The following is a 27,480-nucleotide window of genomic DNA, read 5'->3' on the forward strand; positions in this document are numbered from 1 at the left end:
GTAGTACCCTGGGGCTCCAGGCAGTAGAAGGAAACTTGTAGGAATGGAGATAAATGGAAGAAGATGAAGAAGTTACTGTAAAACATTCAAGAAAGTGAACATACTGTTAAATTATTGGACACTGGCACACCATCTCAAGACTTTGGTACAAACTAAAATTACAGTCAAAGACTAGAAGGCCTCTGGAAATGTGTCTCAAACTCAGATTATTTTGTTTTTTGGTCTGTTGTTCCTTTGATCAGAATGAAGTGGCCCTATTTATTTCTTTGTTAGTTTTAGTTTAGAGTCTATTTTATCAGATATTAGAATTGCAACACCTACTTTTTTCGTAGTACCATTTGCTTGGTATATTTTTTTCCACACTTTCACTTTAAGATAAGCCCCAGCTGTCCTGGAACTCTCTATGTAGACCAGGCTGACCTTGAACTCACAGAGATCCACCTGCCTCTGCCTCCAGAGTGCTGGGGTTAAAGGTGTGCACCACCACGCCCGGCTTGGATTTACTTTTTACTTTTTAAAGAAGATAAGAATTAAAAAAGAAGAGTAGGAAAACCTGAGTATTTCATCTAGTTAAGGCATAGAGAGGCCAGTGACTAGAAAATATCATTTATTGTTTTACTAAGAAAGTTGAACCTAGTCTGGCATTTCTGAGGAAAAAGTAAAACTCTTAGTGTGTTTCTTAGTCTGTGCTCTAAAGCTGTCGAGGGTGCAGTGGCTTAGAAAACCCATCTGTGTGGTGAAAGCCCATGGGTAAAAAAAGGTGTCAGGGAATAATAAGATAGAGCCTGGAAGTAGAGAAGAAAGGTCTCAATAGAGGGCTGTGGGTCCTGGAAGCCACTCCACCCATCTTCAGGTGCTGTGCTTAATGGTGGCTGGTTTAAGGGTTCCCTGAACTCCAGAATAAGGCACCATTGCGACCCAAGGTATACATTTTATTAGAAGTTCTAATATAGTAGCTCAGTCAGATAAATTCAATAAACTACAGCAAGACAATCCCACCTAGTAAGAAGTTGCTCAATATGTACCAACAGACACCAGCAAGAAAAGAACATATAAAGTAAATGACCTTTTCTAAACTAAAAGATTGTTTCTTCATATTTTTTGATGCAATCTAAGTATAAAGATGGAAAATGACATATGTGATCTGTGATGGGCACTAGTCAGAGCACAGGTGTACCAACTGCTGCTGACATCGCACTTACTTTCAGGCCACATGCATATGAAACAAAAGAATTTCCTATTCAGACTTGGATCCTTTCCCCAAGACCTCTCATATATGTGTAAAATCGGGAAAGTCACAAAACTGAGAAAGAAACACCTTTGTAAAGGGAGGTTCAACTCTGTGTACTGGATTCTTCCTAATATGTAGGTCTCATTAGGTCTTTGGGGATGCATATTGTAATTGCATTTCTCAGCTTGTCTGTTGTCTTTTAACTGAAGTTACTGTGTTTTTCCTTCTGTTGAAAGTGCCAGTTTGGGGCAATGTGTGCAGTAGTCACGTCACTTCCGGCTGCTAGTCATGCTTCCAAGGTCTGTCACACTGCAGTGAGGAAGTCTCCAGTCCTTCCCTTGGAATCATTTGTGCTTTTGGTTTTGACATTTAAACCTCATTTATTCAGGATTTGTTTTGGGGGACAGACTAACACAGGGCTTTGTCTCCCCCAGATGCTCCAGTGCTGTGCGTTCGTTAATAATCAGCCTTTCTACTAGTGATTTGAATGCTGCTTTTATTACTATCCTCATCAAGGATTTCCATTGCATTTCAAAATTTTCTTGATTCAGACTTTTATTTAGTTCATGTTTGGCTCACCCTTTCTAAATTTCAGGTGTGTGTCACCACAACTCCCTAATCTTTTCAGCTTCACAGTCTTGCACTAGGGTTTAGATCATTGGTGGAGCATGTGCTTAGCATGCACAGGGCATTTAGGTCAAATTATAACACCTACCCAATTAACTAAAGAGTGACAAATTATCTGATGTTGGTATATAAATGCTTACAATTTTGGTATCTTCATTTATACCCCAAAAGAATTTATGAAATTATTTAAAAATATGTGAGCTGAATTTTTAGGTTTCTAAATGTGTGATTTGAAATGACATTGACTCTTTGTTGGCTTTTGTGTCTTTTCAACTGTGTTACTTATTATTTCGGTAAAGTGTTCAAAAAGAGAGAAGACAGCAGATATCTTTGAATATTACCGATCCTATTAAGGAGGTACCTGCTCATTCCTGTTTAATTGAGGATCTGGGTGCTGACTTTGTATCACATTTTTAGTGATTGTTTCACTTTTAATCTATTAATGAGGTGAATTTTGTATTTAGACTTCTCAGTATTAAGTTTAACCAAACATTTGCTTATAGTGTTTGCTTTGGTATTTGAATTATGTTTATGTATTAATGTTCCTTAACAATTAATATTAGACAGTCTGTTCAAATGCTTGGGAATTGTGCCTGAGTTTTCTTTGGGACACTGGCTTTTACTCTTCTTGCTATTTTGTAAGGTTTTGTTATCTGTAATGCCAGGGCCCTATTTCCTTTATTGTGTGGTCTGAAGGAAAACCTGGTCATGAAGTGTGGGACAATTATCTCATAACTGTGTCCTTGGCTGCTGGTTTTCTAGGGAAGCTTTTTGCCAGACTCCTCTTTGTATTTTTAGAAACTGATTTTTTTAAGAGAGCAAGTGACCAAGTTTTGGTCACTTATGTCTTACTAGAAAACCATAGCATTTATCTTGTATTTTGTACAGATCTGAACAAGATGGCTGCTTAGGACTGTTGCAGTCTCCTTTTTGCTTGTGGCTGTTCCTGCAGATAGGCTCAATAGCATGACTCTGTTTTGGATCTTCACTGTCGATTAGATTAACCAGTGATAACAGCTCTTATTTTTTCCCAAGAAACAGCTACTGGGTTAGTATTTGTTATTCCTGCAAGTTTTGTTTTTCTAACTAGCACTGCGTTGGCATTTTCATCTAACTTAGATCTCTTTCACTGGTAGGTGGCTTTTTTGATTCAGTGGTGGTTATGAGAGTTTTTTAATTTTGTCGCTTTATCTGTTTTAACTTCATTATGACCAGTAAAGGCTTAAATCAGTTTTGGATATCTATTAAGGTCATCTTTGTGGCCATTTGCAGTTGGTCTCATGGACCTAGTGAAGATATTTTTTGAGTAGATGAGCCCAGATATTTTTTTTTGCCCAGATATTTTCATGTATTTCAGATGTTGTCTATGTGTGAACTCAGAGAAGTGAATTAAGGCCTCAGAATTCTCTGTTTTTGTCAGGGCTTCCTTTCTTTCTCCCGGGTTCTGCACTGTGACCATTCGTGGTGTTCTGCTGTCTTCTCTGGGCTCTGGGCCCAGCCCTATGCATTGCACTCCTGGGAGCTCATTTGCTTCTGAGGGGCTCTTCAACTTGTTTGCTTTGCGTCTCCTTGTCCTGTCCAGTGTACTTTCTGTCATTGCTGTTTCTTCTGTTTTGTGTTTCACTACATGTTGTGTTTTGTATGATAGTTTGGAAACTTCTTTTTGGTTCTAAGTCTTGCCTTTAAATAAATTTTAAGATAGTTTTTAATATCTTTTGACTGAGAATGTGGGAAATTAGAATGACTAGACTTCTCCCCACCCTCTTCCTCCTGAGTGCTCTGCTTGTCAGTGTCAGTGACATTCTGTTCTGCTCTCTAACCCTAGTTTCCATGTTTCTTCCAGTCTTAGCCCTTCAGTTAATTGTGTGTGTGACAGAAAAAGTAGGGAATTTCTAAAACTGGACCATCCCTAAACCAAAAAGCCACCATCTTCCCAGTACTGAAGACATAGCTGTGCTCCCTCCAGTAAAGGGACTAAAATTCACCTTCTGAATTAAGAAGGTCCTTCAGTGCTGAATCTTTCTATTTTCAAAATCACAACATCAAATTCTTATTTCTTGGCCTAGCCCTGTTATTCTCTTGTTTTATATGAGTGTTTCCCTGGAGAAGTCTGTGGCCAGTGTGATTTGTCTTGTAATATGATTTTGTTTTGTTTTTATTTTTGTTTTGAGGCAGGGTCTCATTATGTACCCCAGGCTAGCCTCATAATTGCTGTGGAGCCAGTGTAGTCCAGGGTGACCTTAAATTCAAAATCCTGCTGCCTCCTGAGTGGTGGGTGAGGTTACAGGAATGCATCACCAAGCCTGCTTCGTGGTCTGTTTTTATGTGGATTTGTAGAGGGCTCCTTGCAGACCACTAGTTTACTGGAAAGCAAAATGTTCAGTTTTAGAAATAAATGGAAATAGACGAGATTCGCTTGTAATACTTAGTTTTAAATAAAAGCTGTAATAAAGCTTTTAAAACCTAGCTAGAAGACAGATAGCCTAAGGCACACACGGCAGGTGTTGAGTGAGTGTGACCGGTGTGGTTGCTGGGACCTGCATGCTCTGTGGGCCAGGGCATGTTTGAAGTAGTTCAGGTGTTTATGTTTTTATTTTAAAATACCATGATCTGTAAGTCAGTGGACATTGTGTGTACATGTTTGCCTGACTGATGACAGGGTGCACCCATTTTCTTACATGGTAGCAGCCAGTCACAGCACTTCATATTCTCTAGTGTCATTTCCTGAGTTCTGAATGAAAGCATTGCAGGATGCTTTCATAGTTCTAAAGCCCACAATTGATGATTATAAAAATCTTGCTTTAAAATCTGCAGAATGAAAGGAGCAGTTGTTCCAGAGGCTAAAACTTTATGATATTTTGACCAAAATCTCTCCAGTGATTACATTTGGGACTATTTTGAACAATATTGTTGGAAATAAACAGAATAGAACTTAGGTTTAGAACACATGATAGTTGAGGGTTAAGGACTCAGGAGTCACTCCCCCCCCCATAAATACAAGTAATTGTAAGAGAAACCAGTGGTCTTCCTTTTCTTGCCTTTACTCCTTTTTAGTTGTTAGTACTAAGGACTTTCTAAACTTGTGTTTCCTCTGCGTTCAGGTATATGTCTCGAGTCCACGGTATGCATCCCAAAGAGACCACCCGTCAGCTGAGCTTAGCTGTGAAAGATGGTCTTATTGTCGAAACGCTAACAGTGGGCTGCAAGGGGTCAAAAGCTGGTATTGAACAAGAAGGATATTGGTTGCCAGGAGATGAGATTGTAAGTATAATTTTACTTGATGAATTCAGAGATTTGGACTTTGGTGTGTTTTTAAAAAGCATTATGGAGATATAACTATAGAGATTCGTATTGCTAGAAATTTAACACTTTTCATTTTAACATTTTTATTAACATTAAGGCTCTGTATTGATACTTTCCTTATGATTCTTTAGAAGATAACTTTTACAAAGAGCCTGCTTTTCTGTTTGTTATGTTGAGTCTGAAAAAACAAAAATAAATAATGTGCATATAATTCATGGCACTCCTGATGTTTCCTTCAGTTCATGTTAGTTAGATAACATTTCGATGCAGGACAACATGCTTACTGTGGAGACACGTGGAAGGGTGCCTTGCTTAGGAAAGCCGTCCACTCAGGTTGGAAGGCATCAAACCCCAAGCCACCCTTGAGGTGGGGTTTTGGTACAGAGCACAAGGTCCCAGATGTGGGAGTCCTGGCCGTAGTCTGCGTTGGTCAGTGACTACTGAAGGTTCTGGGCCTGGAACAGAAGCCAAGCCAGACAGACAGAAGTCGATTCTCTGCTTTGAGCCACTCTCAGCTGCGCTGCTCCGTTGAGGAGAGGTGTTTCCCTTTTCTTTCCGTACACAATTCAGTCTGAGAGGCAGAGACAGGTACAGTTTCCTTACACCAAGACCGATTCCATGTGTAGTGTTTCCATTTTCCCATCATTTTTTGATATTTTAATAAGTTAATTGGACACGTCTTAGTTTTTATAAAAACATCTTTTAAGATGACATTTCAAGTAAAATAGATATTACAAATTTTTGGATTTAGTAATTGGGTATCTTGAGTGTTTTATTAAGAGTTCTCTAAAATCTAAAATAATCAAAATCACATAAAATCTTAAAAATTCGTTCATTGCAAAACATATTCTCCGGAAAATTTGACTTGATTTCTTTTTCTGACGACATGATGGGCAAGCCACAGACATGCCAGCCTGGAGCCTGATGCCATGTTATAGACTCCCAGCACTGAGCCTGATAAGTTCTAAATGTAAGCAGATTGCTCAGGCCTGACAGTTTTACCCATTTTATTTGTGTATCAAAGCCTCAGTAAGGAAAATGCATGTTTTAGAAAGCATGAAAGAAAAGGATCATTAATTGCACCAGTATGATTTAGTGTATGCACTGGAAGTGTTCTGGAAAAGAAACATAGGAAGCCGGGTGTGGTAGTGTCACATGCCTTCAGTGTCAGCAGAGGCAGGCAGAGTTCCATGGAGGTGACATAGCGGCCAGCCTGGTCTAAATAGCGAGTTCCAGTCCAGCAGGGGTCACAGGGAGATCCTGTCTCAAAAAAAATCAATAAACAGAAAGAAATGCAGGAACGTTCCTGTCGGAACTGCCATCCTGTTCTCTGCAGAAGCACAAAGCTCTGTTGCCGTCAAAACACCTTTGGTGCCAGAACAGAACACAGCATAACTCCCAACTCAGCGGTCCAGATAGACGGGAGCACCTTCTCCCAAGCCACTGGGACACCTAGAGATTTAGTGTAGAAGACTGCAGACAATTCCCAAGATTCATCTGACTAATAAGAAATGCAGCCTGCCACACAGGATTTCGGTTGTGGATTGTATATACATTTTCTCATGAAAGTGATTTCCCCTTCAGGTGTGTGATTTTTATACTTTTTTTCTCCATAAACCGAGATTCCTTTAATTCATCAAGCAGTTAATTAGTTTATTATGTTTTTCCACAATATTAGATAATATATTTTTTATTTTTACATGTTCCTTTTTTTGTACGTATTTAAAATATTACCTTGTTCTTTTTTTTTTTTTTTTTTTTTTTTTTTTTTTTTTTAGGCAGATCCATTTCTGAAATGGCAAACTCCAGCATCTCCTCCATGTCTCCTCCTCTCTTCTTCCAGCTCTCTGCATGCTCCTACAACATCTGCTGTTCCTAAAGGGTGCTGGGACTACAGGCATGTGCCACCACGCCCGGCTGTTCTTTTTTACTAGATGGAATCTTCAAACATATTAAACAACCAAGATAAATGTTTAACTCTAGTTAACACTAGAGTTAATTATTAAAATTATTTCTTATTCACAAATAATTTTTAAATTTAAAAATAAAATTTTATAAGTGTATTGCCTGCATGTATGTAAGTGTGCCCGTGTCGTGCAGTGCTTGGGGAGGTTAGAAGAAGCTTTTTTACTAGATGGAATCTTCAAACATATTAAACAACCAAGATAAATGTTTAACTCTAGTTAACACTAGAGTTAATTATTAAAATTATTTCTTATTCACAAATAATTTTTAAATTTAAAAATAAAATTTTATAAGTGTATTGCCTGCATGTATGTAAGTGTGCCCGTGTCGTGCAGTGCTTGGGGAGGTTAGAAGAAGGTGTTGGATACCCTTGGAAGTGGAGCTTTGGACAGTTGTTAGCTGCCATGTGGGTGCTGAAAACCAAACCCAGGTCCTCTGCAAGAGCAGCCAGTGCTTTTAACTACTGAGCCATCTCTCTAGCCTCTCCCAAACAATTTTGTACTTAATATACATGTGTAATATAACTAAGCACATCAAATTTGTGCTTAGATTATAAAATATACAGATGTTTAAGACTCGAGAATAAAGTAATGTATAGGATGAGGCATAGTCTTATATGTTAAAATAAACTGGGACTTTGCTACATAGTCTTGAAGTGTCTAAACCTCACTGATTCTGTCCTCAGCTGTAATATGGGCATATAAAGGTTTATTTCATTTGATTTAGGACCAAATGAAATTAGGCCCATGAAGCATACATAGATATAGTTAAAGCAAGTGTTTAACCAGTAATAAGGATACTTAATAATGAGCTATTTATTGGGCAGAAAGGGGACTAGTTAGTAGTAATATAGTATATATTTAAAAATAGCTAAAAGGATGGACTTTAAATGGATATGTTAATTACCTTGATTTTATTCTATAATATATCTGTATTAAAACATCACAGTATACCCTATAAACATATAATTATTGTTTAGCGATTAAAAGTTAAACTTTGAAATGTTTAAACTAAGTGTAGACAGCAGAAACACATCAATTTCTGATTAATCATTTAAACAAAAAGTCTTGTTAGAGTATTTACTTTGTAGTCAATATCCTCAGATATTTGTCTTGTAAAAGAGATTGTCCTTTGGGGCCGGAGAGATGGCTCAGCAGTTAAGAACACTGGCTGTTCTTGCAGAAGACCCAGGTTTGAATCCCAGCACCCACATGGCAGCTAGCAACTGTCCGTAACTCCAGCTCCAGGGGTTCCAACAGCCTCTTCTGTCCTCTGCAGGCATTGCATTACACAGGTGCACTTACCTACATGCAGGCAATACACACGTACACATAAAATAAAAATGATAAAATAAAAAAAAAATATCGAGGTGCATTGGGGCTGGAGAGATGGGCCAGCCACTAAGAGCACTGGCTGCTCTTGCAGAAGACCTAGGTTTGACTTCCAGCACCCACACAGAGGCTAACAACCATCCTGACCTCCGCAGGCATTGCACGACATGGGTGCACTTGCCTACATGCAGGCAATACACGCATACACATATAAAATAAAAATAATAAATAATTTTTTTTTTTTAGAAAGATTGTCCTTTAAGAGACTAGATCTTAATAAGGCATAAAATACTGAAGCTAACTTCGTGAGTGCTCACCCTCTTGGCTGATGCACCCCCTCCTGCCCACGGTGTCTGCGTGCCTTGCTGACACTCCCAGAGGTCTGCCACAATAGGAGCATTTCATACTCCCAGCTTTATGTATTTAAGTTTGTAGCCTGTGTATATAGATTAGATAGGAGTTGCAAATTGACAACTTTGAAAATGCCCTTCAACTCAACAGGCATTGTATATTTGCATATTTATTTAAAGGTTTTCTAGAATATGACAGTAAAGTGTCGTACTCTAATAAAAAGAGCATACCACAAGAGGATCTAAGGAGAGAAGGACCTCCATTTCTAATGGTGGCCTGGGACTGCTCTGTACACTAGCCATTTGGGACTGTAGAGCTTCAACACCTGTGCGTAATTTCAGTTATTTTGGTACCCTAAAAACTTGAATTTGTAAATTATAATATGTATGCTAAATACTTCATTCAGAGTTATAGATACGCTTTACCAAGGCAGTTCTGTTATTTTAAAATGTGTTTCTTCCTTTTTCCTTTACCTCTGAAAAGCATAGCTGTAAAATAGGAAGTGAGTAAGCAAGCTTACTTCTTGGTAAGTCTCACAAGTTCTGTCTCCTGAGATACTGTAAATAAGCTGATGTTGGCTTCTGCAGCTCCTCTCCAACTCCCATCATTATGTGGAGAAAGAGAAGGCAGTCGAGTATAGTTCCTTCTCCCTCAAAGTTAGGGTTGATGGAGCTTAAAAGCCAGAGTTTTGTGTATTATATTGATATTGCACCCCTACCTGCCTCTTTCCTAGTGCTTATATTTAAAAACTTCAAACAATTGAAAGCCATGCATGTCTTGAACATTGTGTTAAGTCCAGCCAATCATGTAAGAAATAAAAACTCAGTTGCTATATATGAGGATGTAATTTTGTCTGTCTTGGGGAAGACTGTCTGTTATAACCCAAAGGCAGAACCCCTTGTGTCACTAAAATTCCTTCTATTGAACTGGAAAGATTGTCATACATTTTTGATGCTGAGCTTATACTCAGTTTGCAGCCCCCGCTGTAAGTGCTTATACCTTTGGAGAAACTTTGGTAAAATTATGCAGTGCATAAGCATCTTCCTGATATTTTATGTATGCCCATGTTTTATATGTGTTCATATGAGATGAAAGAGTGAGAAAGTAATCATCCGCAGTGAGGCTAGTCCAATTTTTTAATGGTCTCCTTCCATATTAATCAATAAGCAAAAGTATGCACACCAATCAATATTCTAAATGACAAACTTTCTGTATCTGGAAACACTTCTGTGAAATTTTGCAGTCATCTAAACACACCTACGACATAACACTTAACATTCACTGATAGGGTCCAGATAATTCTTGTAAACATTGTTTCGTGACTTCTGAAGTTCTGTTGGTAGAAGGCATTAGACCAGGATGGAAGCGACTGCGATGTCTGAACATTTGGTGCTGTGCTGTATCAACACCTTTTCTTGATACACCAAGTGCTTCCCTAACATGCACGAGCCTGAAGGTTCAATCCGGTATTACAAAATTTGTAAATGAATACATACATACAAACATGAATGCATACCCCCATTAGAATGCTTCATCATCTGCTTACTCTAAAGAAGCATACATGATGGGAGGCTTATTTAATGCATATTTCTGGTATTTCATCCTCTTTGTTCTTGAAAATCGTGAGCTACATTTCCTGGGCAGAGTTTTTCCATTTGCTGAGTGAAATTTGAGTTTTACTAGTTACCTTTGTAATTGATAAAAGTTAATTTCTCAGGAGTTAACTTCTTTTTTGTATGTTTTTATTGAATTTTTATGTTTCATAATGAGTTAACCTCTTAATCCATAAAGTGCTCTCTAAAGGTGAAAAGGTCTTGCCAAAATATTTATTATAATATAGGAACATAAATAAACTTGAGCTATGGATCATTTGCAGATAACGTATACAAAATACATATCTTGAAAGTAGGTAGTTATTATGTTTTATTCTGTGATTTTCAATTGAACACAGTTCCCACAACAGAACTACACTATTACTTGACAATTGATTTTGATCTGACAGTCAATAATTTGTTTGCCAGTGTTGAGGATAACTTGAAAATCTTTTTTAAAAGATGTTATTTATAAAACTACCCCTCCCTGTACAGACCTGCTGAGTTTGGACTTGGAACCTTGTTTCTTTTATGGTTAATGTCAATATAAAAATAGCATGCCTGCTGAGGAGCCTCAGATTGCAGTTTTAGGAAAATAATTTCCCCCTTTTGTTTAGCTACTAATGGGTCCAGACTAACTGCAGACATCACTGGCCTGTGACCCCTGTCCTGATTGAATCTGAGTATTTTCACATTAATCTTGCCTAACACCAGGACTTCAGACTGCTCTCAAGCCTAAGAGCAGCATTCCAAATAAAAAGGGGACGTTCTATATTTTTCAATGTCTCTGATTTATTTTAGGCCTTTTCAAAAAAGCATAATTAATGGGAATACGTATTTTGTGGTTTCTTAAAGAGGTTGCCATATTGTGCTTGTGAGAAGTAGGCTGAAATCCCAAAGTCTACTGGAGCAAGACTGATATTTTTCCCAACTCAAAGTGATAAACTTAAGTCTTGATTTGTTTTTCTCTTGAAGTTCAGCTGAGTTCACATCTGTTAGATAAGAAATTAGGTGGAATTAATGGCTGTATTCCTCAGAAATGTTCCTGCCTGAAGCCACAGCAAGAAAGCCTTCCTTCTTGAGAACAGTGCTGAGGGGCCGCGAGGCTCAAGCTGGGCTCGATGCTGCAGTCCTCTTCCCTACCCCTAGCCCCTACCCCTTCCCTTCCATTCCGTTCCGTTCCCTTCCCTTCCCTTCCTAGCCTCTACCCCTTCCCTCCCCTTCCTAGCCGCTACATGGGGCTAGGAAGCAAGATCTGTAAAACAGCACTTTTTGCTTTTTTTGGTTATATTTGTTATTAGTTCATTGTTTTAAATACCTTAAATGCTAAATTTGATATATTTTCAATATTGTTGGGTTTTTTAATGTGAAATATATTTTATTATCTTTATATTAATAACATAGAATTATATATTTTTCCAAATATTCATTTCTAACCCCAGTTACAAAGAAAACCCCAAATATAAACAATAATTTAAGTATTAAGTAAATGCTGATGATTATTAATTAACTAGAAACCAATAATATTATAGTTCTATGTGAATTTAAGCCATGATATACTGGCAGTGAGAAATTATTCTCTCTCTTTGGTAGAGAATTACCATTTTGTTTAAAAGAATGTTTTTGGGTCATGCTGCTCTGTTCAGCTTGCACTGGTGGAGTGTGTACATGTTTTCCTTTTGTTTCGGTCTTTCTCCTTTCTGTCTAAATTTTATTTCATGTGGAAATGTAATCATTTTATTTCCAAAATAATACTTTAAATCACTGGAAATATTTAACAACAAAATTCTCACATCTAAATGATTAACTGAATTTGTTAACAGAATAAAAATAAACCTAGAATTCTAGACGACTAATTTCATACTGTATCTACAGTAAAGCACATCCTCCCTCACATATGTGGTAATATAATGTACATCTGCTCACTAAAACATGGGAAATGACTTTAAAGCACACCATCACAGGCCACACATGCTTGGTAGTATAACGTGTGTCTGCTTCGCAAGACATGGGAAACAACTTTAAAACTTAAAATTGCCTTTGAACTATTGAAGAGCCTCAATCAAAATTTGGAATACCTTTTCTAACAATTCTTAAAGCACTTCCCTCGGTTCATGATCAAATATCTTTCCATGCTTCCCTTCTATCCCTAAATTGGAATTATATTTCCTGCTCTGCCTAGTTTATGGAAGTGTTGTGAAAGTCAGATATGACTTTAAAATGATTGGAAAAGAAATGCACTCCTGGTGATTATAAGCATGTTTTTCATTTGTGGCTTGGTCAGTTCCAGTTTTATGCACTAAGTGGATGATTGCAATAACAATGGCTAACATTTGCTGAGCACTCGCGCTGTTCCAGGCACTCTCTACGTACTCTATACATATGAACCCAGTTGATTCTTACCCAGACTCAATAAACTAGGTACTATCATTATGTTCATTTTACAAATAGAAAATGACACACAGAGAAGCTAAGCATTCTGCCCAAGATTACACAGCTGTGAGTGCCAGGGCCAGGGTTTGAACCAGTCTGGCTCCAGTGTTACCCAAATGCTCTATGGATGACAGACTTAGATCTGTAGGCTGCTGCCAGATGGTGGAACTTTTTCTACTAGGTTCTGAGGGCAGCCTGTATAAATCTTATACTGTGGTGAGGTATTGAGTTCACCACCCTCACATTTATCACCTTAATTTTTTTTTTTTTTTTTTTTTTTTTTTTTTTTTTTTTTTTTTTTGTCTTTTTGAAGCAGAGTCTCCCTGTAGCCCCAGCTGTCCTGGAACTTACTATGTAGACCAGGCTGGCCTTGAATTCACAGAGATCCACCTGCCTCTGCCTCCCAAGTGCTGGGACTACAGGCATGCGCCACCATGCCCAGCTTATCACCCTAATTTTTAAAAAAGTCCAGTGTCAACCAGTTTCAGACCAATCAGACATGCATTTGTGGTATTGTACAGGTGGGGGTGGTATGGAATTTATTTGTTAGTGGTTGTTTTTTGGACATGGTCATAGGCTTCATGGCATGTGAATTCCCAGAGAGAGAGATTCTCTGTGTGTCTGTAGCCTTCCTGTGAGTTGAGGTTTCCTCTGCAGCTGGTAACAACTCTTATGTTTGCATGCTTCTGTCTTTTCATTAGTGATTATCGCATTCATAGAGTCTTCAGTTAATCTCATCTGCTAAATAGTATAAGTTTGTAAAGCAAGTAACAGACGCTTGACCATGTGTGAAACTCCTTAGTCCTGTGTATTACCTGATATGAGCAAAATTGTGGTAGAAAGACCAAGATTATCTTGTTTTTATTTTGAAAGGCCTACAGTGTGCAGCCTTTCTTCAGGACAGCAGCCCCAAACAAGGTGAACTAATTTTGCACTACATTATTTTACTTTAATTCTGCTTTTTTTTGTGATAGATTTCTCTTACTTTAGGTTAGCCTAGCTAACTCTCTCTAGACCTGTTTGTGAAACCATATTTACCTTTATACTCCTTCTGGTTTTGAAATTTATGTTAGTGGGTTTCCTTTCTCAAAGCTTTCTTGTTCTGAAGTGGCATTTCCTATTTGCCGTTAACCAGGCTGCGTCCAGAGCAGCTGATGACATCTGGTGGGATCCAGTGAAAATGGAAACTTAGCATATTGGCGTATGTGACTATGTGAGTCAGAATCATTGTGCAAATGATTTCTAATATTGAAAAATAAACTGACAACCTGGCTCATAGTCAACATGACTCATTTATACCTCAGAAAAAGAGAAAAAGACAATGACTTTTTGAACTTCATGTTTTATGTATTATGAACAACTATTACCATGATTAAAAGAGTAAATAGTACAGTCTTCCCCAACCTATACATTCTTTTGTGACAGATGATATGCCATTTTAAGAACATGTATCCAAACTGGGCATGGTGGTGCATGCCTGTAATCCCAGCACTCAGGAGATAGAGGCAGGCAGATCTCTGTGACTTCAAGGGTAGCCTGCTCTACCTAGTGTGTTCTAGACCACCCAGGGCTACACATTGAGACCCTATCTCAAAAAAAACAACAAACAAAACCATATATATCCAAAACTTTCTGCAGTTTGCATCATTTACATTGTGGTTTTATTCCTATACTTGCTAGTTAAAGAAATTCAGAGTTAAGTACTTCATCTGAGTACCCCATCAGAGGTAGATACGTTTTCATGTCCATTTCATAGGGAGAGGGGGAGAGGGATGGAAAGAGGAAGGTGGTAAATGGAGAGGCTGGTGTTTGGTCTTCCTTCCCTTCTTTAACCATCCTAGTAACCACCATGTGAACTGTCACATGGAGATGAGTTGATATGGAAAAGCTGAATGGTAGAGGATGCCAGTTTCTGTTGTTAATAATTTGTCATATACACAAGCCATTAATGCCCTGTAAGGTAGTCCTAAACATTTGTAAGGAGAATAACCTTAAGTACTTTGTTTAAAACTTAGAACAAGCTCTTTAATTAAAAACAGAACAAAGTTCTGAAATGTAATTTGTTAGAAAATTTTGGATATGAAAATTGAAATACCTGATTCACAATGTATACGCATATGAGCTATGTGAAATGGAGATGCTGTCTGTCATCTTCATTCAGCTGAGCACCACATACACGTCTTGGTGCTGCCAATGGATCAAACATGATAGTGTAGATTTTCTTTATTTTTACGGTTTTATGTAAAATTAATGTTGTGGTTGTGGCTCTAGTGAAATCACGCCATCAAAATGAGTTTGCAGGTATTTATACAGCTTCAGCAAAGAACAAAACATTGTCCTTTTTCTCTGTTGTTCTAGTCAATAAAGACTATCAGTTTCTTAATGAAAAGTAAACCAGAACGTTCACATTTCTGCAGATTTTGCTGCTCTGTCCTAGCCCTGGCTCCGGATGTGGGTTGGAAGACTTCTGTTTGGACTCTCTATGCTTTTAACTGAGTGGCGGTCAAGGTAGTCACTGCATATTGAGTACTAAATAGAGCCCCGTTTTTTTTTTTAGACTGTTAACATTTCAGAAAATGAGGAGGAAAGCTACTCAACCTTGGAAAGAGTGGATAATATATAAAAAGAGAGCAATGAACTGGGCATGGTGGCGCACGCCTTTAATCCCGGCCTGGAGGAAACAGAGGCAGGTGGAACTCTGAGTTAAGGCCATCGTGATCTGCGTAGCAAGTTTCAGTCTCCATAGTGAGACCTTGTCTCAAAATAACAACAAACAAACCAAAAACATCACACACACACACACACACACACACACATACACACACACACACACGGGCAGTGATGGCAGAGCCCAAGTGTAGGGTGTCAGGATCTCCACTGGACATGGCCTTGATTTTGTTAACTGTGGATTTTCCCTTGGTTTGTTTGGTTTCCACACTTACAAAAGAAAGTCAGGAGTTGACCCCTCACTCTTAAGTTTATTTTAGGAGAAGCTAAAAGTAATATTTATAAAGAATGAATCCTAAAACTAAGAGAATAACTAACCCTTTCCTGTTTATACATAAATGGTCCTGGCTATACAAAGATGTCACAATTAAGAACATGCCGAGGGCCTGTGTGCCTGCAGTCCTGTTCTTTTATTTCTAGGAGCAGCCACCTCAGCAAGTGAGCCTGCTTCCTTTTCGTTTCTCCTTTGAACAGTGTGACAAAAGTCTTTAGTTTCATTTCAGTTTATTTTCCCAAATTCAACAGATCCTGAAAATTTGGCAGCCTATCAGAGCATGGACTGCTGATTAATGGTATTTTCAGTAGCATCAGTACAGTGGATGAGCGCCAAGAATAGAGCATCACCATTCACTGCTGCTCTCTGTGTTCCCACAGTGTATCAGGTTCTAATTAAGTAATTTAAATGCAGAACAGAACACAGGTTTGTCTATTTGAAATGCTGAGCTACAGGTTGGTTTGGGGTACTCAGCTTACTATTCCCTAGATTCTGTTTTTAAATGAAAGATAATAGACCTGGGGTTGGCTTTGGATGTATTTCATTTTGCAGTTGTTTGCTGTCAGATCACTTTAAGATATTTCTGAGTATTGCTACTACTTAGGAGAGAATTCAAGTCTTAAAGAAGTAAATTTCTAGGTATTTTCCCTTTTGTTTTAACATATTAAATGTCTAAAATTGTTTATAATGCTTAACTTGTGATGGACTTTAGTTTCAATTTTGTTCTTAGTCGTTGACGATACTGACAAACTGTCATACGAAATTATTTTGTATTTTTTGTAGGACTGGGAAACAGAAAATCATGACTGGTATTGTTTTGAATGCCATTTGCCTGGAGAGGTGTTGATATGTGACCTGTGTTTTCGTGTGTATCATTCCAAGTGTTTGTCTGATGAGTTCAGGCTTAGAGACAGCAGTAGTCACTGGCAGTGCCCAGTTTGCAGGGTGAGTACCTATGAGCTTTCATGTGCTGGTCAGAGGGTTGGAATGAACAAGTGAGAGCCTGACAAAGATATTCCAGGTGGTCTCGCAGGTGAACAATGAAGTTCTGCGGTTCTACAAAGAGGGTGGGGGCTATTTGTGGAGATGATGGTCAATGCACACAGTGTTGGGGACTGGTCACCACAGAGTACAGCCCACAGTTCTGGGTGTGCATCTTGGAAAATTCTAATCACATAGAAATACACTCTCTTCACATACTTTATACCTGTTTTTAGATTATGTGATTGCTTTAAAGGATAGCCTTTTAAAATATGAAATATTGTGCTATAACATGATCTGTTCAAAAATTAATTAATAATAAATGACAGTTTATGCTACTGAGAACACACAGTAAAAACTACAGTGTTGGGAGCATTCTTTATCAGCATACATTTTATATCCTAGGGTGCCTTTGCATTGGTCATCAGGGTTAGTTTATCTTTCCTTATATTTTATTTGGAGGGTGGAGGAATGGAACAGTTGTGTATAAAGAGTTCTAATTACTTCAAGCAGAATCAATGTGTAATTGGTAAAATAGACAGTGTGCACAATAATTCTCATTCATGCTCTCCACTGAACAGTCTACATGTGAGAATGTAATATGAGAATGTGTGTGAGAATGTGTGTGTGAGGATGTAGTGTGAATGTGTGTGTGAGAATGTGTGTGAGAATGTAGTATGTGAATGTAATGTGAGAATGTAGTGTGAGAATGTGTGAGAATGTGGTGTGTGAGAATGTGTGTGAGAATGTAATGTGTGAATGTAGTGTGAGAATGTGTGAGAATGTGTGTGTGAGGATGTGTGAGAATGTGTGTGTGAGGATGTAGTATGAATGTGTGTGAGAATATGTGTGTGAATGTAGTGTGAGAATGTGTATGAGAATGTGTGTGAGATGTAGTGTGAGAACGTAGTGAGAATGTGTGAGAATGTGGTGTGTGAGAATGTGAGAAAGTGGTGTGAGAATGTGTGTGTGAGAATGCGTGAGAACGAGAATGTGTGTGAGAATGTGGTGTGAGAATGTGTGAAAATGTAGTGTGTCTGTGTGTGAACCATGTGTGCTGAGTGAACACTGGTTTCAGTGACATTGATGGCAAGCACAGTTATTTAATTGCAAGCACTATTGTTTTGTATTTGTTATTCAAGTATGTAGTTGGAACCATGCAAATTGCCCAATTTACCCATGAGTTCAGCTTTTATGTCTTAAGTAATGCTACTAATTTGACTTTAATATTTCAACATTTTTACTTCACAATTTTCCCCTCTGACTGACATCAGTGAAAAACTTCTGAGCATGACCAGCAGAATGCCAAGACCCATCCTAGTCTTCCCTTAGTAACGGAGGCCTTACCTAAGCCCACTTAACCCAGTCTTCCTTAGTAACGGAGGTCCTGGATTACCTGAGGCCCTTCACTCAGTCCTTCCTTATAACATGCTTATTACTAAGCTCATCTTACTTTACAGAGTAGAAAACAGATAGTTGAACTCGCCTTAAAAGCCATTGTTAAATGGTGACTTATTCATTAGATACAGCAAGATGGTGATAAATCTGACAATATCAGTGTCAGGTCTCAGGTAGATCTCTTGACATCCTTGCAAGTAGGCGTTGTCTACAAGAACTGTCCACAGGGAGTGGTCATAGTCATTACCCTGGCAGCTGGCTGTGTCACTCATAGTTTGTTTTCGTGGATTTGGATTATGCATTTTAAAAACAAATAGGTATCTCCTGTATTCTGGGGGGATATTACACCGGGGAAATAAAACTTAATGATATCTTATGAGCTAGGCCTAGCTAAATCTGTGATTCTAGGTAACTCTGGAGTTGAGGCAGGAGGATCTGTAGCACAAGGCCTGACTGGGCTGTGAAATAAGTCCTAGCTAGCATGGGAGGATGCAGGGGAGGAAGCCTTCAAAGATGGATGGATGGATGGATGGGTGGGTGGATGGATGATAGATAGATAGATAGATAGATAGATAGATAGATAATAGACAGACAGACAGATGATAGAATAAAAACAAAGAACTAAAAGAAGGCTTTGTATATAGCTCACTGGTAGAATTTTTGAGTAGCTTGCCTAACTTGTGAGATCCTAGATTTAGTTCTTTGTACTACTCATCTCTCCCCACCAAAAAACCCAAAACAAAACAAAACACAACCAGGAGAAAAAGAAAAGAGCATAAAGGCAGTAAAAACACAAGAGAGGAATGAACTGTAGTGTTATCAGTTAAACTGAATTAGGTATAATATTACAAATGAAGGAATTCAGAAACAGTTCTAGATAAACCCATGTCTTCATGTTTTTCTGTACTTAATATTCAGTTCTTATTTTCATAGCAAGGAGTTTAAGGAAAAACACTAAGATTTTTGAGGAGGAGTTGAACAGGATAGGCGTTTTACATTTCTTATATTAAGAATAGAAATTGGACTGGGAGTGGTAACACGCACTTTTAATCTCAGCACTTGGAAGGTAGAGGCAGGTAGAGCTCTGTGAGTTTGAGGCCAGCCTAGTCTACATAGAGAGTTCTGGGCCAGCCAAGGTAGCATAGTGAGACCCTGTCTCAAAAAACAAACAAACAAAAAAGAAAAAAAATTGAGTAAGTACACCTTTGGAGAAAACGATATTCCATCCATCAGTACTCGGAAGCAAGCTTGCTCCTATCTCCTACACAGTCTGCTCTGTTCTTTTCTGGTTGGTTTCTTTTAAATTTCCGTGTTAGCTGACTGAATAGGATACTACTCGTCCTTCTCCTTGTTTTCCTTTAGTCAGTTTAGATATTTATGATTGTGCTTACTCATGATAGCTACAAGTTGCGTGCAATCTTAGCTGGTGCATTCATTGTAGCCTGTTGGTTATGTAGCCTGTGACCTGTGTTTGAGGCTCAGTGTGAAGAGTTTTCCTGGGGCTCTCAAACCTCCACTAAAAGCCATCTTTAATCAGCTAACAAATGACTGTTCAGATGAAAGATTCTTAGACTAAGAGAATGTGAGTGCAGAAACTAAACCCAAGAACTGTGGCTCCAATCAGAATTGATTTTCCAGTCTGTTTTTCCTCTCTAACTAATGCTTGGAAAAGATACAGAGTGGTTTAGATATATGACGGAGGGATTTTGCAGGGAAGCTGCCAGAACCATGTTTTTCAGGCAAAAATAGCAGAGGAAGCCAGTCATTGCTACCCAAAATGTAGATAAACATTTTTATAATACTGGATAGAGGGCAAAGGACTGTCCTTGTACAACCTCAGGTGCTGTGGGGCATCAAAAAGTCACTAAGAATAGTTTCCATCCCCCAGCTGTCCGTTGTTCTGCCAGACCAGTTGGATTAGATCCCGTATATCATTTCACATCTCAGTCAAAATAATTTTTACCAAGGATCATAATTAACTTTACAAAATCTGAAGATTCTGAGGATGTTCCTTTAGAATATCTTATCTAATTAAAAAAATAGTGCTAGGGTCTAGTTTCACAGTCTTGTTAGTATGAACTCATGAATTTAAAAAAGAAGATTTAAAAATTATTTAAAAAATTTTGCTCTATTCGAGTAACATAGGAGAGGATAAGAAAAACAAAATTTCCTGAATTTCTTTTCCATAGTAGGTGAACATTCTCAAGACTCTTCCCTGTGTTTGGATGTGTATGTGTTTGGTGTGTGACTTATATGTTCTACTGAAAAGAGCCAGCCTGTTTCACTTGCCAGTTCTCCATCAATGTGCATTCATGTGCTGTCCATCATTCTGAGCTGACAGCTTGTCCACGGTGACTTCACATCACGGTGTTAAAATCATACCCCACCTCAGCTTCTGAAGGCCTTGTTGACTATGCATTTCTTCATGGCTGGTTCACATTTTACTTTCCTGAAATGGCTATGAGTTTGCCAAGCAGAACTGAGAAAACCATATCCTGTTTTGAAAACATCTTGTAAAATTTTATTTTCATAAAAGAAATAACCTAAAAATACATCATAGTTCATTGTACTTTTTAAAAGGAACTTGTGTGTGAGAGTGTATGTTTCTGTCTGATCACTTTTGATTTCACTAACTTGCAGTTTTTAAATCTAAAGACAGGGATATGTACATTTTTTGATAAACCACCAGCTTATCTTTCAAGAGTGTACCCACATACACCACAGCACATGAGAACAGTTTGCAACTTCTTGTTGGGCATTTGATTTTTTATTGGATGTCTCATTTTAATTTCATGTCATTTTCATATATAGTTTCCAAATTACAAAGTCATCTTACCTTTGATGCCATAGGCCTCTGTGTGCAGTCATGCATGGGCGCGCGTGTGTGTGTGCGTGCGTGCGTGCGTGCATGTGTGTGTGTGTGTGCGCGCGCGCGCGCGCACGCACTGCATTCTTGCTAGCCTACAAGCCTGTTGGAAAAAAAATCATAAGACTGAGTGCTAACTATGAACATTATTCTTAATACTAAGAGAATTGGGAGTGTAAAGACTAAAACAAGAGCCATGGTTCCAGCAGAGTCAGCTTTCCAATCGACTTTTTCCTCCTAATGTTTGAGAATATAGGAGAGTTAGATGTACCAATAACCATTTGAACACTGTTTTTTGTAATTTTTTAATGTTTTATGTGTATTAATATATTGCCTGCATATATGTAAGTGCACCCATGTCATGCGGTGCCTGCAGAGGTGGGAAGAGAGCATCGGATCCCCTGGAGTTATGGACAGTTGTTAGCTGCATGTGGATGCTAGGAATCAAACCTGGGTCCTCTGCAAGAGCAGTTGGTACTCTTCTGAGCCATGTCTCCAGCCCCCTGTCCTTTGTCTTTTTGAGACAGGGTCTCCCTACAGCCCCAGATGGCCTGGAACTCACTATGTAGACCAGGCTGGCCTTGAATTCACAGAGATCTGCCTGCCTCTGCCTCCCAAGTGCTGGGATGAAAGGTGTGTGCCACCAGGCCCCATGGACTTGAGCGCTGTTTTTAATATGTAGGTGGTCTGTCATAAGAAACCCCACAGCCACCTGCCAGGGTGATAGCACACGGCCTTTTAGAGTGGTGCTGTCATTCTGTGGTGGAAATGGTCGCTCTGCTGCCCCATACGAGCCACCAGCCACATGGGGATGTGGCTTTTGAATGTGGCATGGCTGTCCTAGCAGGCAGTGACATTTTAGAACATTGGTATTTTAAACCCAATGCAGTTCCAAGAGAAAAGCTGACCTCGAGAGAGTAGCCTGGCATCTGTCTCCCATCAGACCTTGAGTTCTAAACAAATGCCCCCACACCTTCCTCTCCCAGCCAAACAGATTGCCTAGCAAGCCCTGTCTGTAGGAGCCATGGGTACTGTCTGAGAGTGGGGCATTTGCTCTGGATCTAAGACCTCTCTCCACCCTTTTTTAATCTGCTAATGTTCCTTATGTGAGTGAATTTCGTTTCTACAATTTAGGGGAGTTACAGCTTTGTGTCTATAGACTGCCTCCATTTAAATTCAGATAAATGCAGCTTTTATCTGTGAACTGTTCATATGGTGTTAGAATCAGGGGTCAGAGCAGGGGCATGACATGCTTGCACATTCAGCGACTCACAGGAAGATCATGGGGTCTGGGCCTCAAATGGAATACTGCTCTGAAATGTCTTCTGAGTTTTACCTGAGAACTTTGTAATTGTTTTGTAACATATAAAAATGTCAGTTTGACCATTCATTACCTCATCTAATAAATTCCGCATGACTTTACATTCCATTTATCTTACACACACACACACACACACACACACACACACACACACACACAATGACTTAAACAACACCTACTTAAATCGCAAAAGATGAAGTCACTTATTTCAGGTATTGAATGGATTATTCCAGCATGACCTTTAAAATTGGAAAAATACTCATCCTTCCACACATGTTTAGGTGGCATTTTTCTCCCTGAAAAATCTGTAGTGCTGTATGAACTGCATGCATGGTGAATTCATGTGGCCCACTAGTAAAGCACAGAAGCACTGGGCTATATAGATCCTACAGGAAGAGCAAATCCAAGCTGGCCAATGTTGTTAGTCCCATGCAGTGCCCTGGTTCCCATCTAAAAAGCGCTCTCCAGGTCGCAGGGTGGGATTCCCTTCATCTTGCTTCTAAGGAGGTGTGAGGAGGGCTCCTTCCTGCTTCCTGCCTGTGGGAGCAGTTCCTGAAGCTTCCTGCTGCTGTAGTGTCTTTGGAAAGTATTCAGAGGAAGGTTCAGGTTTTGCAAAGGGATAAAAAACTTCAAAAACAGACTTATGGGAAGAAATCCATGGACAGCATTTAAAGTTAACTTTTAAGTCCTGTGTTAAGCTCCTGGTGCTTTTTTTCTGCCCCACGTAGGTAGGTTACAATATGCCCATTAAGCAGATGAAAATACAGAGAACTAAAGCAGTCTGCTACCAAAGCTCACCACGAGGAGTTGACTTTGAGTAACATTAGGGGTCCACATGGCCTGCCCAGTGCTCACTGGGTTCAGAGTAAGTTGTGTGGGAGGGAGACATACACACCGTGACTGTCCTTGAGGACCTCAAAGGAAAGATAGTGCAGAAAGCTGTGTTGTGGATGTGGAGCTGAGGTTGCTTCTGCACCTCTCCTGTGCTTTGGGGTATAGGTGGGCCCGTGATGCTGGTCCAAAAGCAAACTGACGGGCATTTAAGGTTCAGAACCCAAAGGAACCAGGTGATAAAGCCCAAACACAGATCCCTCATCGCACACCTACTTCAAAGTGACGGCTCCTGCCCTTTGTTCTGCCTTTCTGAACATAGGAAGTTGATGAATAACCTCACCCCAAAGTATATGCCTCTCCTTTGACTTTTAAGTGAAATACAAGTGGAAGCTGTTACTCACAGTACTGAGAACGATAAGCATGCATTCATTTTCACTGTTTTTAAAGACACCTGGGCCATGCAGTTTCTATAAAAGTGAAAGTAGAAAATTGTTGTTCAGTGACGTACACCAGGCTCTGCTGTAAGGGGCCCTTGACGTTCCCTGGGGGCACAGCCAGAGGGAGAAGCCATAGAACCTTCAAAGGGAGATAGTTTTCAGGTCGAGCACAGCACATTAACCTGTAAGATCCTGAGTGTTGTCGTCTGTGATCTCTGTGAAACTACCTCGGCCCATCTGATAAGAAACAAGAAGCTGTACAATTAATGAATTGCATCTCCATGATGAACTCAACAATGCTGTAATAAACAAAGGCAAGTGATGAATGATGTGTATTGGGTAGTGTGTTGGATCCTTGATTCTCTTTGGAAGCTGGTCAGCATCTTAATGGAGCTTTATTATAACTTTGGGGTTGAGGCTGGTTCCTGGAGCAGATGGTCATGGTCGTGAACAGAAAGCATCAGTGCTTGCAGTGCTGATGAATGTGAATGCAGCCAGTGCACACAGCTTCCCATGTGCAGTGTGAGGAGAGGGCGCAGAGCGGGTTGACAGTGGGCACCACCAGCCTCCTTAAACAGACAGCAAGTGATAGGTGCGCCTTGACACAAAACGGAAAAGCAGGTGGAGGCACTTCCTGCCAAGCCCAGTGATCTGACTTTAATCCCCAGAACCACGTGGCTGGAGGAAAACCGAGTCCTACAACTTGTCCTCCAATCCCTACATGCGTGTCTTGACATGCGCATGTTTGTGTATGCACAGGTACACATACACACAAAGTAAATAAATGTAATATTCTGTCCTGTTCTTTCTTTAAAGACTAGTGTCATGTCAAATGGGGAAAAGTAAATGCAAACCCTGTTTTCCATGAGAACTTTTACCTCCTTTCCATCTATTCTCAAATCTCTAGGAATCAGTGTTTAATAACAAAATCTCTTCAGTTCTTAAACTTACTCTGCAGGTACCACTATTTTAATCATTCTTTTGAATCTTTGGGGATAGTAGATTTAGAAATATTGGGCCTCCTGTGGCCAGTAGAATTAGTTAGCTTGAGGGATGACTCACTAGTTAAGACCCCAGAGCAGATGTTTCCAAGTTGCCACAATCTCAAAACTTGCACTCCAGTAGAAAGGGCTGACTCAGAATAATCTTAGATGGCCCCGCAGCAGCGTACATGCTGTGCTGTGATGGACGGGGCTTTCCTTTGACCAGAGGCCATGCCAGTTGGAGTCTTACCCATAGTATGCTAGAGCCCACCTAAAGATATCCCTAATACTTTTGAATCATCCTCCAAATTCAAACTTTTGCTTTAAGAAGGCGTAGTTGTAATCATTTAGAGGAGGTTTTAAAACCTAAATTCTTTAAAATCAAGTGAAGAAAAAACTCGTCTGAAACTCAAGTGCTGGTCACTGTTGCGAGGTTGACTGTAGAGTCAGGATGGACCTGTGTGGAACCCAGTACAGCACACGGTGATTCATTCCACCCGCCGAGGTGGCAAGCCAGGTCCTCTGCTGCTGGTGCTAGGGATAGGTGCTGTGTGGCTCTTCTGGCTCTTCTGGTTTTGTAGGCAATAGATTGTTTGAGCATGATAGCATTAAGGTGTAAAAAAACCTAACCTGGGTGTATTTCTAGGAAACATTTCTAGAAAATGACTTTGATTGACAGAGTACTCACCTAGTGTTGTTGGGAGCAGACAGTAGGGTTAGGCCGTTTCCACTAGATAGCTCAGCTATGTGATTATAAATTTTTTGTGATTTGTTATCAGCAGAGTTAAAGAACATTTAAGGCTTCTTGATCCCCATGACTTGGCCACCATAGAGATGTTTTCTTACTTGCAAATGTTGACCGTAATGACCCCTTTGTGCTGCCACGTGCTAGGGACAGGTGCCAGCGCATGCCAGCTTTCACCATGCTGGACTCTGACCTGAACATGACTCTGAATGAAGAAGATGAAGGCCTGCAAGTAGACAGCAGGCGTAGTCTTCAAAGCCCATGAAAGAGTTGGGTCTGGAAAAGTTTGCATACATTGTAGGCATAGTTTTGTGGTCTGTATGGGGGACCTTGTCAGGAGCTGTCTGCTTATTGATACTGCCAAAGTAGTGTTGACTTTAAAAGTGTCTCCTTGGCCTTGCGTGGTGGCACATGCCTTTAATTCCAGCATTTGGGAGGCAGAGGCAGGTAGATCTCAGTAAGTTTGAGGCCAGCCTGGTCTACATAGTGAGTTACAGGCCAGCTGGGGCTGCAGGGAGAGCCTGTCTCAAAAAGAAAAAAAAAAGGCTTCTCCTTTAACTTGTTTTAGTAACGTTCCCTCAAACCGTTCTAAGTGTCTGAGTTGCCTAGTGCCTACCCACGGAAACACTGCCATGAGTGCCTTTTTAGGACAGGCCTGGCATTTGTTTCCTAAGGATGTCCCTGAAGTCTTGCTCTGCTGATGTAGTTTATGAACTAGTAAGCCTCTAATATACTGCTAAGTGTGCTGCAGAGGAAACCCACAAGCTTATCAGATAAGAAAGCATCTTGCAGCCCATTTTGTTCCTACACATCTTTGGGAAAGGCCCTGCTTCTGTCGAGGGGCCTCTTGTTTGCTGCTGTTCAGCAAGAAAGCTCGACGGCTTGTGCACGTGGGAAGGGAATTCCATCACTCTGGCACAGACACAGCCCTGCAGTTATGACCACCAGGCACTTCCCAGCAGAAGTGTGCATATCCATCAAAGTGCTTGGCAGCAGCTTCCTAGTTTCTGAAGTAGGAGTCCTCATTTGACAGCAGAAGAGAGGTATTGGGCTGCAAGTGAAAACTACAAACAGAAGCCGAGACACAACAATCATGTTTGGCTGTGGAATTTCTTTGCTTGGTTCTCTGCGGCCAAGATCACTGAAATTGCCACTGTAGCTGCTAAAAAGAAGCCGCATGTGCTTAAAACATAACCACAATAGCATATTTGATGCGTGGTGACAGAGATGCTCCTCCTTGTACGAGTAACTGTGGTGGTACTGATAAGCTAAGTGAGGGTTTGCACAACAGGCTGAGGTGGACCACCGGGAAGCCACATTAAAAGGGAACTTTGGAAGGTTTGCCATTTTACACTCTCAGTAGGGCAGCGAAGGTTAAAATCTCAACTGCTGCCCCAGCATGTGCCCACTGTCGTTTATGACCTTCGGCCTGGGTCACATTGAGGACTGCTTGTAGAACTGTGAGCACTTGGGTTCCCTGCCTCAGCCAGCCTGGTCAGAACCCCTGGAGCAGCTCCTGACACAGAGGGTTCTCCTTTGAGGAAAGATGTAGTTACCGTGGCACATCCAGGTCCTCAGACATCTGAGGGCTATACAAGGCCCTGTTCACAACTCAAACCCACAATGCTGCAGGAAGCTACTACAGGAAAGTATGCCCATGCTAGGACACTGGCATTGTTTCTAGAGGCTTTCCAGCCAGTTCTTAGGTGACAGACTCTGAAGTGGGACATCTAGTTCTATGGAGTGCTTGCCAAGCAAGGATGAGTTTTCAGGAATGGTGCAGAAAGTTTTTTTAGAAAGTTAGAACATTTGTGGCCTGAGAGATGGCTCAGATATATGCTACTCTTCTGGAGGACCTGAATTTGGTTCCTAGCACCCACATCAGGTGGCCCATAATCACCTGTAATGGCAGTCTTGGGGGTCTGAGTATGCAGGCACCCATACACACACATGCACAGATATGCACATAATTAAAAATAAAATCTTTTTCAAAATGAAAATAGAACATTTTTAACAAAATAAAAGTAGTTATCTCATTCAGCACCCAAACACATCAGTGTCCAGGGTAAGTTGCAAAGAAA

At 39.9% G+C, this 27,480-nt stretch overlaps 1 protein-coding gene across 8 annotated transcripts in view; it reads left to right on the top strand.

Moving 5' to 3' along the window:
* The window catches only part of Zmynd11 (zinc finger MYND-type containing 11), a 581,274-nt gene that overhangs the window by 534,324 nt on the left and 19,470 nt on the right, over window positions 1–27,480 (top strand). For 4 of the 8 annotated variants that reach the window (XM_029567473.1, XM_008841329.3, XM_029567468.1 and 1 more), the window contains 2 exons: window positions 4,960–5,119; window positions 16,618–16,779. In XM_029567473.1, the coding sequence (XP_029423333.1) occupies window positions 4,960–5,119; window positions 16,618–16,779 (322 nt within the window). Of the gene's footprint in view, window positions 1–4,959; window positions 5,120–13,706; window positions 13,752–16,617; window positions 16,780–27,480 lie in introns of all 8 variants that reach the window. The other 4 variants (XM_029567470.1, XM_029567471.1, XM_029567474.1 and 1 more) reach the window with 2 other exon arrangements.

Source organism: Nannospalax galili, unplaced genomic scaffold, assembly GCF_000622305.1.
Source record: "Nannospalax galili isolate Female #2095 unplaced genomic scaffold, S.galili_v1.0 scaffold399, whole genome shotgun sequence".
NCBI lineage: Eukaryota > Metazoa > Chordata > Mammalia > Rodentia > Spalacidae > Nannospalax > Nannospalax galili.